At 44.3% G+C, this 14,930-nt stretch overlaps 1 protein-coding gene across 7 annotated transcripts in view; it reads right to left on the bottom strand.

The window, feature by feature from the left end:
• The window catches only part of LOC111871023 (endophilin-A), a 182,044-nt gene that overhangs the window by 100,358 nt on the left and 66,756 nt on the right, over positions 1-14,930 (bottom strand). For all 7 annotated transcript variants that reach the window (XM_033754066.1, XM_023863746.2, XM_023863749.2 and 4 more), the window contains exon 2: positions 5,976-6,096. In XM_033754066.1, coding sequence (XP_033609957.1) covers positions 5,976-6,020 — 45 coding nt within the window. In that variant the 5' untranslated portion in view covers positions 6,021-6,096. The remainder of the gene's footprint in view (positions 1-5,975; positions 6,097-14,930) is intronic.

The following is a 14,930-nucleotide window of genomic DNA, read 5'->3' as shown; positions in this document are numbered from 1 at the left end:
TGCCTGAATCAATCTTCATGAAACTTGGTGTGAACATCATGGCACCTGAACCTACCTCAACGGCGTACTTCATAAACCCCTCCTATGAGTTTTTGTGGCTGTGTGTGCAACCCCATGTCGTTGCTAGGCAAAGGCTCGGCAAAAACGTTACCACGGCAACGAATACACATGAAACAGAATAAATGTTGGATGCGTCGTCTTTATGATGTCCGTGTCGTATTAAAGGAAAGTAGGCGATTAGATCTTCCCAGACCTTCTCCTTCAAACAAGTTCTTCACGAATTTTAATCCAGTGGCTACCATATTCTTCTACCGGAGGTCTAAACAAATGATTGCAAAGATAATCAAAATTGCAGATGTCATAATAAACAGAGATAGAACTCTTTATTTCATTACATATTCACATCGAAAAATGTTTTACTTAAAGGTTGTCCGCCGGTCACGGTAGCCGAGCGGTCTAAGGCATGTACTGTCTTCCCTCGATTGAAAACCGGGATCGTGGGTTCGAATCCTACTCAGGGCATGGATGTTTGTGTGCGTTTTTCTGTGTTTGTGTACTGGTAGAGGCCTTACGACGAGTTGATCACCCGCCCAAGGAGTCCTACCGAATGTGTAAGATCAAGAAAACCCGAAGTAAACGGAGAAGTTCATGGAGGTAGGCCTAGGTCCACTGGGGCTGTAGTGCCAAAGGGGGGGGGGGGAAAGGGTTGTCCATCGATATGAGATTAATGAAAGGTAATATCACAAATATGTTTGTGGACATTATCCGTCGTTCTGCCTTTATCTTAAAACACCGTCATGTTTTTAGATAAAGACAGGACGATGGATAACGTCCACAAACATACTATCGCCACTAACTTTAGATCCTAGGTAATGTTGTCCCTGTCCTTAACTAAGCTCCACATCATGAAGACGTGTGGGACAGTGAACGTAAGGCTCCACCAATAGTAATCTGGGCGCTATATGGTGGTCAGCGTTCAGCTTCACATCCCGGCTGTTTCACCACCGGAGAAAGGGCCCCCCACTGCCTGGAACCGAACCCCGAATCCTCTCAGTTCAGTCCCTAGCCCAGTAGTTACACCGACTAAGCTGTACAGTGAACGGCCTCCGTAGTCTAGGGGTAACGTTCCCACCTCATGACTCAAGGTACGCGGGTTCAAACCCGGCGGAGGTCGTGGAATTTTTAAGGGCGGAAAAATTCAGGGAACAAGCCCTCCGGGAGGGACTTTAAGCCGTGGGTCCCGTGTCGTAGATTTACGGCATGTAAAAGATCCTCATGTCTCTAGGAGACCTCTGAGCAAAATTAGGTAAAAAGTTTCCCGCCCAAGTAGTTTCCAATGGGGGAAGTATCGGGTACCACTGCCAGTAGAGGGGCCGAACTCGCTGGCTGAACGGGCTGATAGAAAGCACCAGTACGGGCAGGGTATGGCGACTGGTAGAATATCAAAGGGGGACGTACAATAGATCAACAACTGGTCGCGGTGCATGGGGAAACCCACCCCCTCCAATAATGAATGAATGAATGACGCTGTACACTGAAACGGCAAGTTTACCTAATATCACTGTTGTAATATTTTCGTGACGTGAAGTTTGTACTTACCAAATTACAGCTACCGCTGTTTAATCGTCTACAAACAAAGCAATTAATTTTAACAATTAATGTGGTCCGAACGCAATTTTGAACCACTCTTTTTCGCTCGAGTTAGAGAGTAACTTGTGCATGAAGCTGAAGTAATTATATTATGTTGCCATAGGTCAGTCGGTACGGCGAACAGACTATGGTTTGGGCGACCAACGACCTGAGGTTCGGTTCTCGGAAGGGATGAAGATTGCTTCTTCACCCCAGCGTCCAGGACCATAGCAGACGTGATCAAACCGTGGCTCACGGGGCGCGGAGTTAGTGCGGCACGCGAGATACACTAACCGTTCCTTTTCTTACAAACCTATTTAATACACAAAAAATGTTTCGTGCGAAAAATGCACCTAAACACCTATGCCACCCAATACACGTCTGTGTACGGCTCCAGAACTTCCGAAAAGTATCATAAACACAGCTCTGACGTTCAGTAAGTTTTGCCACACCTCCTATGTGGTAACGAAAGGAAATGAAAAATATCTGGAATAGGCCGCGGCCTAATTGAGGTACTATCCCGCCATCTGCTGGAGGAACAAAGTGAACCCGTGAAAAGCCTCATCGACTCATTTTTCTGGGACCACCAACAAAAACAGCCAAGGATTCCACATCCACGTCGAGAAACGATGCTCCGCAGCAGGCCTAGGGGATACGTACATACTGCGCTGCTGAAACGAGTCATGGCACGTGTACAAAATACGTAGGTCAATCAAAAAGTTCCCGGAATTCCCCTGCAGACGGAGAACGAGCGATAAGATAGCGCACACACTGTTGTGGTGGGAAGCTCAGCATGTCTGCTCGCAGGCTCAACAGGTCTAGACAGGTTTCAGTGTGCGGTGTCATTACTGTTCCGTTTGAATTAGACGTGAGTGATCATTCGGCGCAATGTTGCAGTTCGAACAGCGTGCGAACATCGAATTCATGTGCAAATTGGGAAAATTTGCTTCAGAGACGCTATTGGGCCTGCAGCAAATTTACGGTGATACTGCACTAAACAAATCCGCAGTTTACTACTGGTTTTCCCGGTTTAAGGATGGGCAGGAGACGTCAGAGGATGACCAGCGCAGCGGGAGACCTTCTACACCCAGAACTGAAGAAATGATTGGAAAAGTGCGACAACTGATTCGATGTGATCGAGGAATGACCATCGCGGAGTTGGAGCAATAAGTTGGTACTGTTACTGGCAATTTCTACATGCAAGTTTTGCAGAGGTTGCGCGATGCGGTTCGGAGGAAGCGGAGCGACAAGTGGCAGGGACAGCGGATTCTGGATCATGATAACGCACCGAGCCACACATCGCTTGTTGTGCCGCAATTCCTCGCCGAGAAAAACATTCCTGTCAGCACTGAACCACCGTACTCTCCCGATCTCGCTCCGAGTGACTTCTGGCTGTTCCCTACTCTGAAAATGAGCTTCAAGGGGACAAGTTTCGCAACCATGGAGGACATCAAATCGACTGCGATGACTGAGCTCTGGAAGATTCCAAAAGAAGCCTTCCACCGCTGCTTCCAACAATGGTAGGATCAATGGAGCATGTGTGTGTGCGCGCAAGGATCCTACTTTGAAGGTGATCAGATAAGCGTTGCCGTATGTCCTACCATTAGAGTGCTATACCACCATTCCGGGAACTTTTTGACTGACCCTCGTAATGGAGTTCCTTACTATATAAGCAGCCAAGTGCTAGGTCAGAGATGAAGCTCCCAGCTTAGAGGACAATGAGCGGACCTCACGGCGCGGTGACAGAGGAGATGGAGCATTCGATTCTACAAGTAATTTAAAACATGAAGAACGCTGTATTCTGGGATATGGCGCCGTGTAGATCTTGTGGGACTCGACGTTTCGGAGGAACGTATCGCCTCCATCTTCAGGGCAGAAAAATCCGCGAGCGAGGAACCAGCGTGAGCAGGTGGCTGCAGACAAGTAGCTCAGGCCCTAGCTCGCGGATTTTTCTACCCTGAAGATGTAGGCCACAATATTATGTTACCGACTTCTCTGACAGTGCACATTCTCACCTTGCCAGGCAGTGCGCTGCTACTACACTCTGTGGGCGCGCCTTGGCCTGTTTTACAGTTTCTTGATCATACAGACAGCAGCGAGGCACTTAAACATCAACGCCTCGACTGGAATTCGAACCCACGACCCCAGTGTTTAAGGGAGCGAAGACAGTTCATGCCTTAGGTCGCGCCGCCATTGTGATCGGCGTTTAGTGCGTTGCTGATTACAATTAAATAATGCAAATAAATATATTATCGTTAAATGAAATACACTGATTCATTGCCGTCCTAAATTGCATGCAAACAGCCAGGAAATAAATCCTTGGCATCTGGATCAAGTCCAAGTTACCACGTCACTATAACATGGGTAATTAATCTTCAGGCACCACCATTTTCATATTGCTAAGTATTATTTTGATGAAGCCGCGTCACAGCTCAAGCGCTTAGTCGCTGACTTCCCAACGCGGCGGCCCGGGTTCGATCCTGGGTCTGGTCAAGTGGGATTTGTGGTGGACAAAGTGGCGCTGGGGCAGGTTTTCTCCGAGTAGTTAGGTTCCCCTGCCAATCTTCATTCCACCAACTGCTCCACAATCACCCTCACCTATCATCTGGGGGCTGGTACAATAGGCCAGAAGTGGTCGCAGTACGAGGGACTTAGTCCCACACCACTAACAATAAAAAAAATTATTACTTTGATGGGTCACGCCTTTCTTCGTGTTAGATTTCGCCATAGGATAAAGTCATTTTTGTACTTTTCACAAGACACAGTTCCGGAGACTGGCATGTAAATGGGTATCAGTGCAAAAAGCTTTATAACCAGGAACCCAGAAACTCTATTTTACTTAAGCACTTAAACATACTAATGCAAGCATTATGTATTACTTGAGATGTCTATTCGCTTTTCCCATTAAAAAACAGAACTATAACTATCTCTCTTCCTGTACCGAGAGCGTTATTTAAGCTGTCTGGTTCGCGTTTTAATGCTAAGTGAACAAAAGCACAAACGGAGAGGTTTAGAACGTCCTTGCTGATTGATGACTCTCTATTTAACCTTGAACCAATCGCAAAGTATTTACTGTGAGAAGAGTCTTGCTACAGAACACCGTATTTCTCGGAAACGTATTAGCACCATTCGTCATCACCACAAACAGCGTCGCAAAGAACGCTTCTCTCATCACAGAAACCGGTCTTCGAGCATCACTGGTGAAGAAACTGAAGGCGACCACCGAGCCCGCTCTTAAGATGTCACGTACGCTACACCAGGTAGACACAGACACGTCCAACAATGAATCCTGTTCCCAACATGATCAAGCACTGTCTCAAACATCCACAGAATCAAAATGTCGACGATCATCTCACATTTTCGTGCGGGTGAGACTGCCTACAGTGTGTACACATTTAATCATTCAATGGAAATTAGAGGACTGTTTATTTCAAAGCACTGGCATACATAGACTTGAAAGGATTCTGACGATGGTGTATACTGTACTTCTTTTGGCTTATTTTGGACTTCACCCATCGTCTGGTATGTAAAAGACAAAAGACCACGACGTTCCGGAGACTGGATCTGTCTCCGTCTTCAGGTGGATAGGGAAGGATAAACCTTCTCAGTTGGGCCCCTTAGAAAGAGCTAGTCTCAATCACTGGACAAACCCCGGTCTGTAGAAAAATAACATATGAACAACCGACAACCGGTTCCATCAGTGGGAGAAAGGAATAAAATCACAGTAAAAACATGAAAGAAAATTTGTGCCAAGCGTGCACTTGTCAGCAATGTGAAGAAACAGAAGTCGCCATGGTGGCACGATTCTTTATCCACGCAGATTTCGCATGCTTTATCCAGTTTTTACTTTCGTTGTTAACTGAATTCATGGAAAATAACCTATACTTCTGTTTCTTCACATTGTTGACAAGTGCATGCTTGGCACAAATTTTCTTTCATGTTTTTACTGTGATTTTATCCTTTCCTCCCACTGATGGAACCGGTTGTCGGTTGTTCATATGTTCTTTTTCTACAGACTGGGGTTTGTCTAGTGATTGAGACTAGCTCTTTCTAACGGGCCCAACTAAGTAGGTTTATCCTTTCCTATCCACCTCAAAACGGAGACAGAACCAGTCTCCGAAACGTCGTGGTCTTTTGTCTTTTACATACCAGACGATGGGTGAAGTTCAAAATAAGCCAAAAGAAGTACTGTCATACATGTCGGATACAAAATATCCGACTGTAAGAAAGAAACAAAGCACGCAACTATCTGCAACTACTTGTATCCTTGCGCTCGTTCCACTGTGTTCCTATCTACCACCTACGATGCAATTACCTCTTGCAATATAGTCATAGAATTTTCTTACCTGGTTCGCTTTATTGATTTGTTTCTTGAGGCCTGCGAACGCCATGGTGTTAGATGCTGCCTTTCTTATCACCAAGTAAATCACACACGAGTATATTACAGGACAGGACGAGGAATCTCGCCTGAAAGTAGAAAAACACAAAAATTAAAACACAAGAATGATTAAATATACGTAGTATACATATTGCCACCAGACACGAGAACTGGACTAGTAAATGGAGTTACTGAACACTTACAATTCGTAACTACAAAGGACTATAACAAAAACAAAAAACAAACTCCGTGGTTTCGTTCCGCACTGGAACTATACCGACCGAGCGACCGATGCTTGTCGGCGAACTTAGTGCCAACTTTCGCGGATAGAGGGTGTCGCGTGGTCAGCGCAACGAATCACCACGGCCGTTAATCTCGGTTTTCTAGACCGGAGCCGCTATTTCCGTTGAATAGCTGCTCAATTATCCTCACGAGGCTGACCGAACCCCGTTCCAGACCCACTACTTGTCAGAAAATCTGGTAGCGCCGGGAATCGAACCCGGGACCTCTGGATCTGTAGCCAGGAACTCTGACCACTAGACCACAGAAGGGGTCGAAGGATTATAACACTCTCGCTAATTTGCGTACTCTACAGACAACAGTCGTCACTAAGTGTTCGTAGGTCACGGCTGCTAACAGTGGAGATTCCTGGGCACGGACCCATTTGGAAACAGCTCTTCCAACATTCCCTCTATTGCTGCGAGACGTATTATCTAGCAATTGTCCGGGTATTTCTGGTGCGGGAACATGTTTACTGGTTTCCTTACAAAAGTGTTCACCGCGCCGTTGCCTATCAATGACCGACTCCACTCGTTTCACGATTCCGGCTTTCAGCCGTCATAGCACAGTGCATATAACACGCTTTGGTACGTTTCCATTCCTTGAATCCCGTGTGGAGGCGGGGTCGAATACCCCCACCTCTCTAAAGGCGACGAAAAGGGAACCCAGTATCAGGCCACCCTGTTCCTGAGGTATATAAATAGAGGGACCTTGTCCTCCAGGCTGGGGGAGTCTCGAATCTGAGACAGTAAAATGTGGTCATGAGTCCCGCGGGACTCGGACCTAAGAACTACACTGGCGAGGATCAGCAGCAGCTGTAAACGACAGACGCATCCTATCGCTAAAGAGGATGTTACATAAGGACTATAACCGAAAGTGTTCAGTTGGAAATCAAAAATTCTGATCGTGGGTCTCAGGGGGCTTGTCGCCAAGACGAACTGATTGGCTGTAAACCGCCAGTCGTGAAGTAATTCTGACTCTTGACTCCACACCTTGAAAATACAGGAGGCTTAAACTTGGCGGATTTCAAGCTTACGACCGTTCCAGTGACTAAGCTGCCGTTGTAGCAGAAGATATGTAAGACGGGAATGATCTGCTTTGCAAAGCCTGTACTGACAGAGGATTTTCAATAAAATGCTAAATGTGCGATACGTACATTTGACAAGGCAAAGCATATCCATAAGAGATAAACCCATCTTCTTGTCAAAAAGGACGTTACATAAGGACTATTACGGCAAGGGTTCGGTTGAAAATAAGAACTCTGGTCGTGGATTTCAAAGGGCTTGACGCCAAGACGAACTTATTGGTGGTAAACAGGCAGTCGTAAAGTAACTTTGACTTTTCACTCCTCAACAGTTGAAACGAGTTCGCGGGAATGCTGATGGTGTCACATGACAATGGCTGTATAACCAGAGCTTACAGGGGATACATGCAAAGCAAATACCTACAGAGAACATAGACGAGAGTACAATTCAGCAATGGGCGAGATTAAATCGCCACCCGGAAATGCTCCAAACCATTTCCGGATACACCGCCATATTTACCACTTGGTCTAGCCACTATATCCAAACAAGACAAATAAACCAGGATATTGACAAAATATTCTCGATTCTGCTGCAGTAACAACAAAACTGCTTAAAAACACAATCAAAGGGCGTGCGGCCGAAGTAATGCAACGACTGGACGAGGAGGCACGACAGGTTAACTGTCAAATGAAATGAAATATATGAATAAATAAAATGCGTTGCTTTTAATTAATAACATTTAAGATCTGCTAGAACGGCCTAAGTTACGCCGGAAACAGCTAGTTTACTTTCAAAATAAGGCCTACACATTGCTAAAAAAAAAAAAAGGATATACAAGTACAATGTTCATGAAATGTGCGCAGAAAGAGCTAACCTCAATCACTGGACCATCTCCACCATCGAGAGAACCCTTTATAATCTAAAAATGGCACATGTTTTGGTATAGGGAAGGAGACAAAGTGGGGTGTGACTTGTCTTTCTTATTTCAATAGACAGTATTGGCTGAGCAGAGCCAATGTATGTAATGCAGAGCTATTATAAGGGCTTTTGCAATTGTTGAATAAATGCTACTAATTTAGCATCCTAGGAGGGTATTAAGAAGTCACGTGTTATCTGGAGTTAACAACAATTAAACTCTTACTGTATTGACATTATCAGGAAAAAGAGTTCATAGGCTTCACGAAATTGGTATATATTTTCAAAGCAAAATTTTAAAGGAAGAAAGAATTGGTCAGTACTAAAAATGGAGTTACACATATCTGAAAACCATTACTTCTAAGCAAAATGAGAAGTCCAATGAAAGCAATGTATTCATAACACTGCACACGGGCATAATGAATTTATATCAGCCACATATACACACTGCCATCTAGCCAAAAAGGTCACGTGTATTAGTGACTATAAATGGCGTTTGGATTGGTGAAATTGTTGACCACTTAGAGGTCGTAACGACAAATAACTACAACATTATTGCCGATTTCCATACCACAGATCACTCCACGCTAAGTCTTCTCAGTCTGTTTCACAAGTCGTTACTTGGTAACGAATCTTAACAATAAAGTTTCCCCGGTTTCTGTGCTTACGTTGTTACTGTCCGGCGAATATCCTGTAACAAAATTGTAGCGCCAATTGTCTTCAAGATAACAACTCGGTACCGACCACACAGAAAACACAGTCCCTCGTATTATTGTAGAGGTGTTGACTGAGCCTTTGCGTAGCCACGATCGCGAAGCAGACCATATAGAAAACACCGTCCTGCTATTGTCGCGTGCGTGTATGTTGCAGGTGTTACCTAGCAAAGGGCTGTTTACTGAGTCACTGCTTAGCAATATGCCATACTATTGTGACGTGACGCCTGAAAGCCGGAATAGGGACGTCACATCGAATGTTGGTTCCCTAGGCAATGAGTATAAACACAGGGCGTTCCCGGTACAACGGCTTCGGTTACTATGGCAACTTTAACTGTTGAAAGCTGATATCTGCGGCAACGAATCGTTCAAAGCACAGTAACGGCTAAGAATGCAATAATTGTATTGCCGAAAGAAGTGAATTCTACACGGTTCGCCGAAACATTATAACAGGTAAGCAATTTTCCAGACGGACGAATTTACCCGTGTGGCGTAGGGGTCGAATACCTCCACGGTGACCCTGCGAGTCGTAGGAGGTGACGAAAAGGGAAGTCTCGAATCTGAGACAGCAAAATATGGTCACGAGTCTCACGGTACTCGGACCCAAGAAAGACTGCGCTGGCGAGAGCCAGCAGCAACTGTTAACGACAGACCCGTCATCTCGTCAGAGAGAGCGCCCCACATCAACAAACAAGCAACTGTCTGACAGGAATAAAAATCTGGTCGTAAGCCCCAGATCGGCGTTATATTCCAAGACAGACTGGCCGACTGGCCGTCGGTCGTAACATAAGGCTCACACTCAGATGGAAGACGAATCGGGAAAGAATTCGCTCAGTCAGAACTTCCAGTGAGATCCAAACAGAAACAGAAAAGGCAGAAGAAGTCAGACACAGAAGTGAGAAGTGAAGTATGCAGTTTATGTGGTGTAGCTACAGTAACCTTTAGTGTCATCACTGCTCGTAGCTACGAAGTGTTCTAGTTACAGTAAGACTGTGTTACTAACTGTAGTTCCACATCGTGCATATCTAATAAATCGACTCACTGAGCCAAGCCCGCGTCTGAAGTCACTAAGACACGTGACAGTATTAATATGGTGCTGGACCACCTTTTGCCTTCAATATAGCGGCAATCCTTCTTTCAATGGTCTCGTACAAGTTTTCAACAGTCTCTAACGGAATTTTATACCATTCTTCTTGAAGAACATGTTCAAGTTGCTTTAGAAATGTCGGAGTTGGGAGTCTGTTCCGCACTGTAGTCTCCAAAACTGACAGCAGTGGTTCATTGATGTTCGAATCTGGTGATTGTGCTGGTTAAGGAACAAGTTTAAGTTCACCTGAACGCTCTTCAAACCATGACTGAACAGTTCCAGCTGTGTGAATGATGGCACTGTCGTTTGGAAAACTGCATCGTTGTTCGGAAATAACTGGGATTCACCTGATTACCCAACCTGCCAACATACCCCCTTGCAGTAATTCGGAGACGAAGGGTAATAATGGACCAACAGAATACCACGATATTGCTGTCCAAACCATCACAGAACCTCCCGGGTGTTTTAGAGTTGGAACCCGGCATTCCGGATTCTAGGCTTCCGTAGGTGTCATCCAAACGTAAACTTTTCCTGATGTAGGGAACAGCGTGAAGGATGACTCATCTGACCTATCACGCACGTTTCCAGTTGTCTGATGTCCAGGATTTATGGTCGTGACACCATCGTTTAGAAAAACGAAACAGTGTCACGTAACTTCGAACAAGGCCACGCATTCCCCGCATTTCCGCAACCCGCCCCCTTGTTTGAAATTTTTCTCCTGCGCATTCAAGGTTACTCTTGGCGCTCTTGGCCTTGTTCGAAGTTACGTGACACTTGCTATACCTATCTGAGCATTACCTTCAGTAAACAGAGGTTTAGCAATTGCAGCCCTACTGAAGATGTCGGATTTGTGAAGCTCAGGGCGAACAGTTTGTAATCGCTCTTCCTTGTTACCCCTATGTTTGGCACCACTCGTGACTGCCTTTTGCCCGACTTTTCGTCATTTATTAGTTCTTTTACCTGTATCCCTTCCTTTCCCTGTGCTGCGGTTCATCTGCCCCTCGTGTCTGGACGCCTCCACTGGAGTTACTGTCCTCTTCTCGTGGATGGCGAGAAGTTAGATGGGAAGGGAGGAGCATTGTGGTTGTTGGTGCTGGTATGCGAGAGTTCGTTTCCTGTACTACCATTAGGGGTCCCGCAAGAAGGGAAAGACGGGAGTAGCTGGGTTCTGCTCTCTAATGGGTAGAGATGAGTTCTTATCCAGGGGTCTTACGAGCCTGCCTCGGGCAGGGCAGGAAGAATCTTCCACTACAGTCACACTCACCACTTCAGACTTTTGCACTTAGTAATTATTTAATTCACTCCAGCTCAGTGAATACAAAGGAAACTATTAGTAACACTTATTTAGAAATTTACTTATAATACTTTTACTGAAGGGACGTAGTTGTAATTTGTGTCCGACTTAGCCGAAAGTTGGATGAAGACTCCCTGAGGTTGAATGCACTCTCGCTGAATACTGAGGTCCACGAACCACAGACTCCAAGAGAAATCCACTCCTCCAACATGAGCCACTGGTTTAGTTTGAAAACTAGGAGTTTCCCTAAATTTGTGAATTTCCAATCATGTTGCTTTGCTATGTGATTCTGGCAGTTGCTGACCTGACGCTAAGGTTGACAGCGACTTAATGCATTATGATCCGGAGATGAGGCTCCGGCCCTCCCACTTCTAAGTTATAGCTGTTCCAAGCTGTCAGCTCTCAAATTCTCAAAGACTTTCCGACTTTGCTGAAACTGCCAGAATTCCAGGAAATGTACCAGATGTTACTTCCTGTCCACATAGCAAAACTTGAACTATGTCACTTTTGCGTGTAAAAGTTGGCTATCTGCCCGATCTCTGTTTGTAGTTACGTGATATTAACTTAATATAAACTTAATTAATACAAAAGGGTCCACCAAATTATGATGAACGGTTACAAGTTTTTGTGGAACCTGGGTCTTCAAGATGAATTTTCAGTTCTGCTGTCACCTGTGTTGCAGCAGTTCTGCCATTTTTCGAAATACTCCTTCCCAATGTACGACAATCTCTTTCTGTCATTGCTGTTTTCAGCCCACTGTTCCTCTTCGCTGATGTTGTTTTCCCATGATTCATGCATAACAACATAACCTTAGAAACTGTCGCTCTCGGTACACCTAGCAATGTGGCAGTTTTCTCACAGATGCTCCAACTAAACGCGCAACAACGATCCGTCCTCTTTCAAAATCGGACAAGTCTCCCATTTTCCGATTCTTTCACACGAACTGTCATTCAATCACTCGTGCACTTACACGAGCACTACAGAATGTAAACAAACGGAAGAACATTCAGTGTTGCCAACTTAAGTTCTTTCAATGTAGCCAACACAAATTCTATTCCTCAATTTCTTAGTATTTCCATTGTTTTGTCCACAGCCTGTTTGGGCTTTTATATAAAATTGTCTTCAAAACTGTCAAATCCAATTGAAAATTGTAATGGCCTTACAATTTTTTACAGCTAGTCAGTATGAAAAATTGGTTTATCCCATACTCAAGGTTTAGCTCTTACGTATTTCAGCATGGCTAACATTGCGATGATGCTAATTACGTATAAGGCCTTGCTTACTTATGGAACTCAGCCCTTCTTGAGAAGAAGCCAATTCTGCAGCTACTCAAGAATTTCCCAGTATTTTATGGAACCCGAATGTTCATTACCGTGTTCTGAAGAGCCCTCCACTGGCCCCTATCCTGAGCCAGATCAATCCAATCCATAGCGTTCTGTATCTCTAAGATATATTTTAATATTGTCCACCAACCTACGCCTTGGTCTTCCCAGTGGTCTCCTTCCTTCTGGCTTTCCCACCAATATCCTATATGCATTCTTCGTCTGCCCCATTCGTGCTACATGCCCTGCCCACCTCACCCTCCTTGACTTGATCATTCTAATTATACTTGGAGAAGAGTACAAGTTATGAAACTCCTCATTGTACAGTTTTCTCCAACCTCATGTCACTTCATCTCTCTTCGGTCCAAATATTCTCCTCAACACCCTCATTCTATACGTATAAGGCCTAGGGCATAATAATATTCCTTTTCCTGCAAAATAAACTTACATGCATGTCAAATGTAGTTAAAATCTGTCAGACGGTCACTTACAACACAGCGGCACTGAAAAATAATTTCCCAAGTATCCTCTTATATTGCCTTCATGTTGAAAGAAAGTTCCTATACATTCTTCGTTACGAATACTCTTCTGGACAGTAAGGGATATTATCCGTCACGTCAGGAAAAATACTGATTTCAGGACAACCAAAACCTTCTCTCACAGTGGTTTCTGACGAGACATCAATTCAAAAGAGTTTCCACATTCAGAAAGAGCTTGCTCCGAAACTGGACACTGCAAAGCGGCAACCTATGCAACACAGGTCACAGGTCATGAGGGGAAATGTGTCCCTTCATAATTAAATCTGTAAGAGTCCGCACATATTATTTAAATTAGGGAATATCCGTTCGATGCAGGGCATAGGGACACAATGAGACGCTGGGACAAAAGAAATCCTGGTGTGTTCACAGAAGTTAGATGACTGAAATTAAATTAAATTTAAAGAAACGAGGTCCTCACAGAAGTGGTTATGAAGAGTTCTATCTACTGGGATATAACAGCGTGTAGTCAACCTACATTCCGCAAGAATATATCGTCTCCATCTTCATGACTCTGAAGATAGAGGTTACATGTTTCTGCGAAACACTGGTTACCTTTCAACAGACTATACGACGTAATACCCCATAGATAGAACTCTCTGTAACTGATCTCCTAGCAATCCGAATTCGAGTATTCTATAAGGTAAATATAGACAATTACAAATTTTTATACGAAAATAATTAAATAAAAATAAACGTAAAAGACGTCTTTAGAATCCGTTCTCTCATTTATTTCAAATGCCAGTTCCTCATCAGAGGTATTAAGACTGGTACAGACTTGTTAATGACAAGAATTCAATACAAATTTAAAAATTAAACGTGGCTGTCTTCGCAACCCGTTGTTTCATTCATCAACATCGATTCCTGAGACATTTTAGCTTTCCACGGGTTAAGCTTTTCTTCAGGCAGTCACTTTCCACATCGGAATTATAGTTAATACAGCCCATGATCGGTTTACGTTATTTAAGAAAAAATGTCGCAGCAAGCAGGAAACAAAAATAATAGATGAGCAACAGTGGTAAAAAAAAACTTACTACTTTTCTGACAACAGTCAATTTTCTACCAGCTATTAAAGCTTGCCTCGCTGAAGTTTTCCTACATTTAAAGTGGCAAATTAGGGGTTTTAAAAGTATTCAGGAAGTGATTTGATAAAGCCATATGTGAGTTTTGATTCTGTGGTCAGGAACTTGGCTTGCCTGAACCGCTCGATAAAACCTGAGCGTTACCTGGAATCAATTAAGTTCCGGCGTAAGCGCGTCATAAACTCAGACTCGTGCAAAATCTCCGAAATATGAAAGCACGTCATAAAGAACATGAAACAACGACCAAGACTCTCAAATCAAAACATAACCCTCCCCATCCCCAAAACAGCTCTTCAAAACTGTCTCACGATTCCATTCCCTCGTGTGGCACAAAGAAGTTCTCTTTTCCTGTTCACAGTTCCTACTGACCCAGACTGGGTCCCATCTCTTCCCCTCCGCCTCCCTGAGTCTGGGTGACTACTTTCTTTACAGCTCCCCTATACATCCCGGCTGATTCTTTACCATACACTCTTATACTTCAACCCTGAAGATGGAGGGAGCAAGTATCTCCAAAATGTCTTGTAGACGGATACCAACGTTTTAGAAATAACACGGTGCCACAACCTTAACGCTTACAGCACATGGGTTCCGATCAAACCTTACGTTTAAAATGTAAATAAAAGTATGTGAATGAATTCCAAGCAGACAGCACGTAACTATGCATCGGTGC

Source organism: Cryptotermes secundus, unplaced genomic scaffold (assembly GCF_002891405.2).
Source record: "Cryptotermes secundus unplaced genomic scaffold, Csec_1.0 scaffold1606, whole genome shotgun sequence".
In the NCBI taxonomy this organism is placed as follows: domain Eukaryota; kingdom Metazoa; phylum Arthropoda; class Insecta; order Blattodea; family Kalotermitidae; genus Cryptotermes; species Cryptotermes secundus.
Note: the sequence above shows the minus strand (reverse complement) of the source record. Positions and strands in the feature narration are given on the sequence as shown.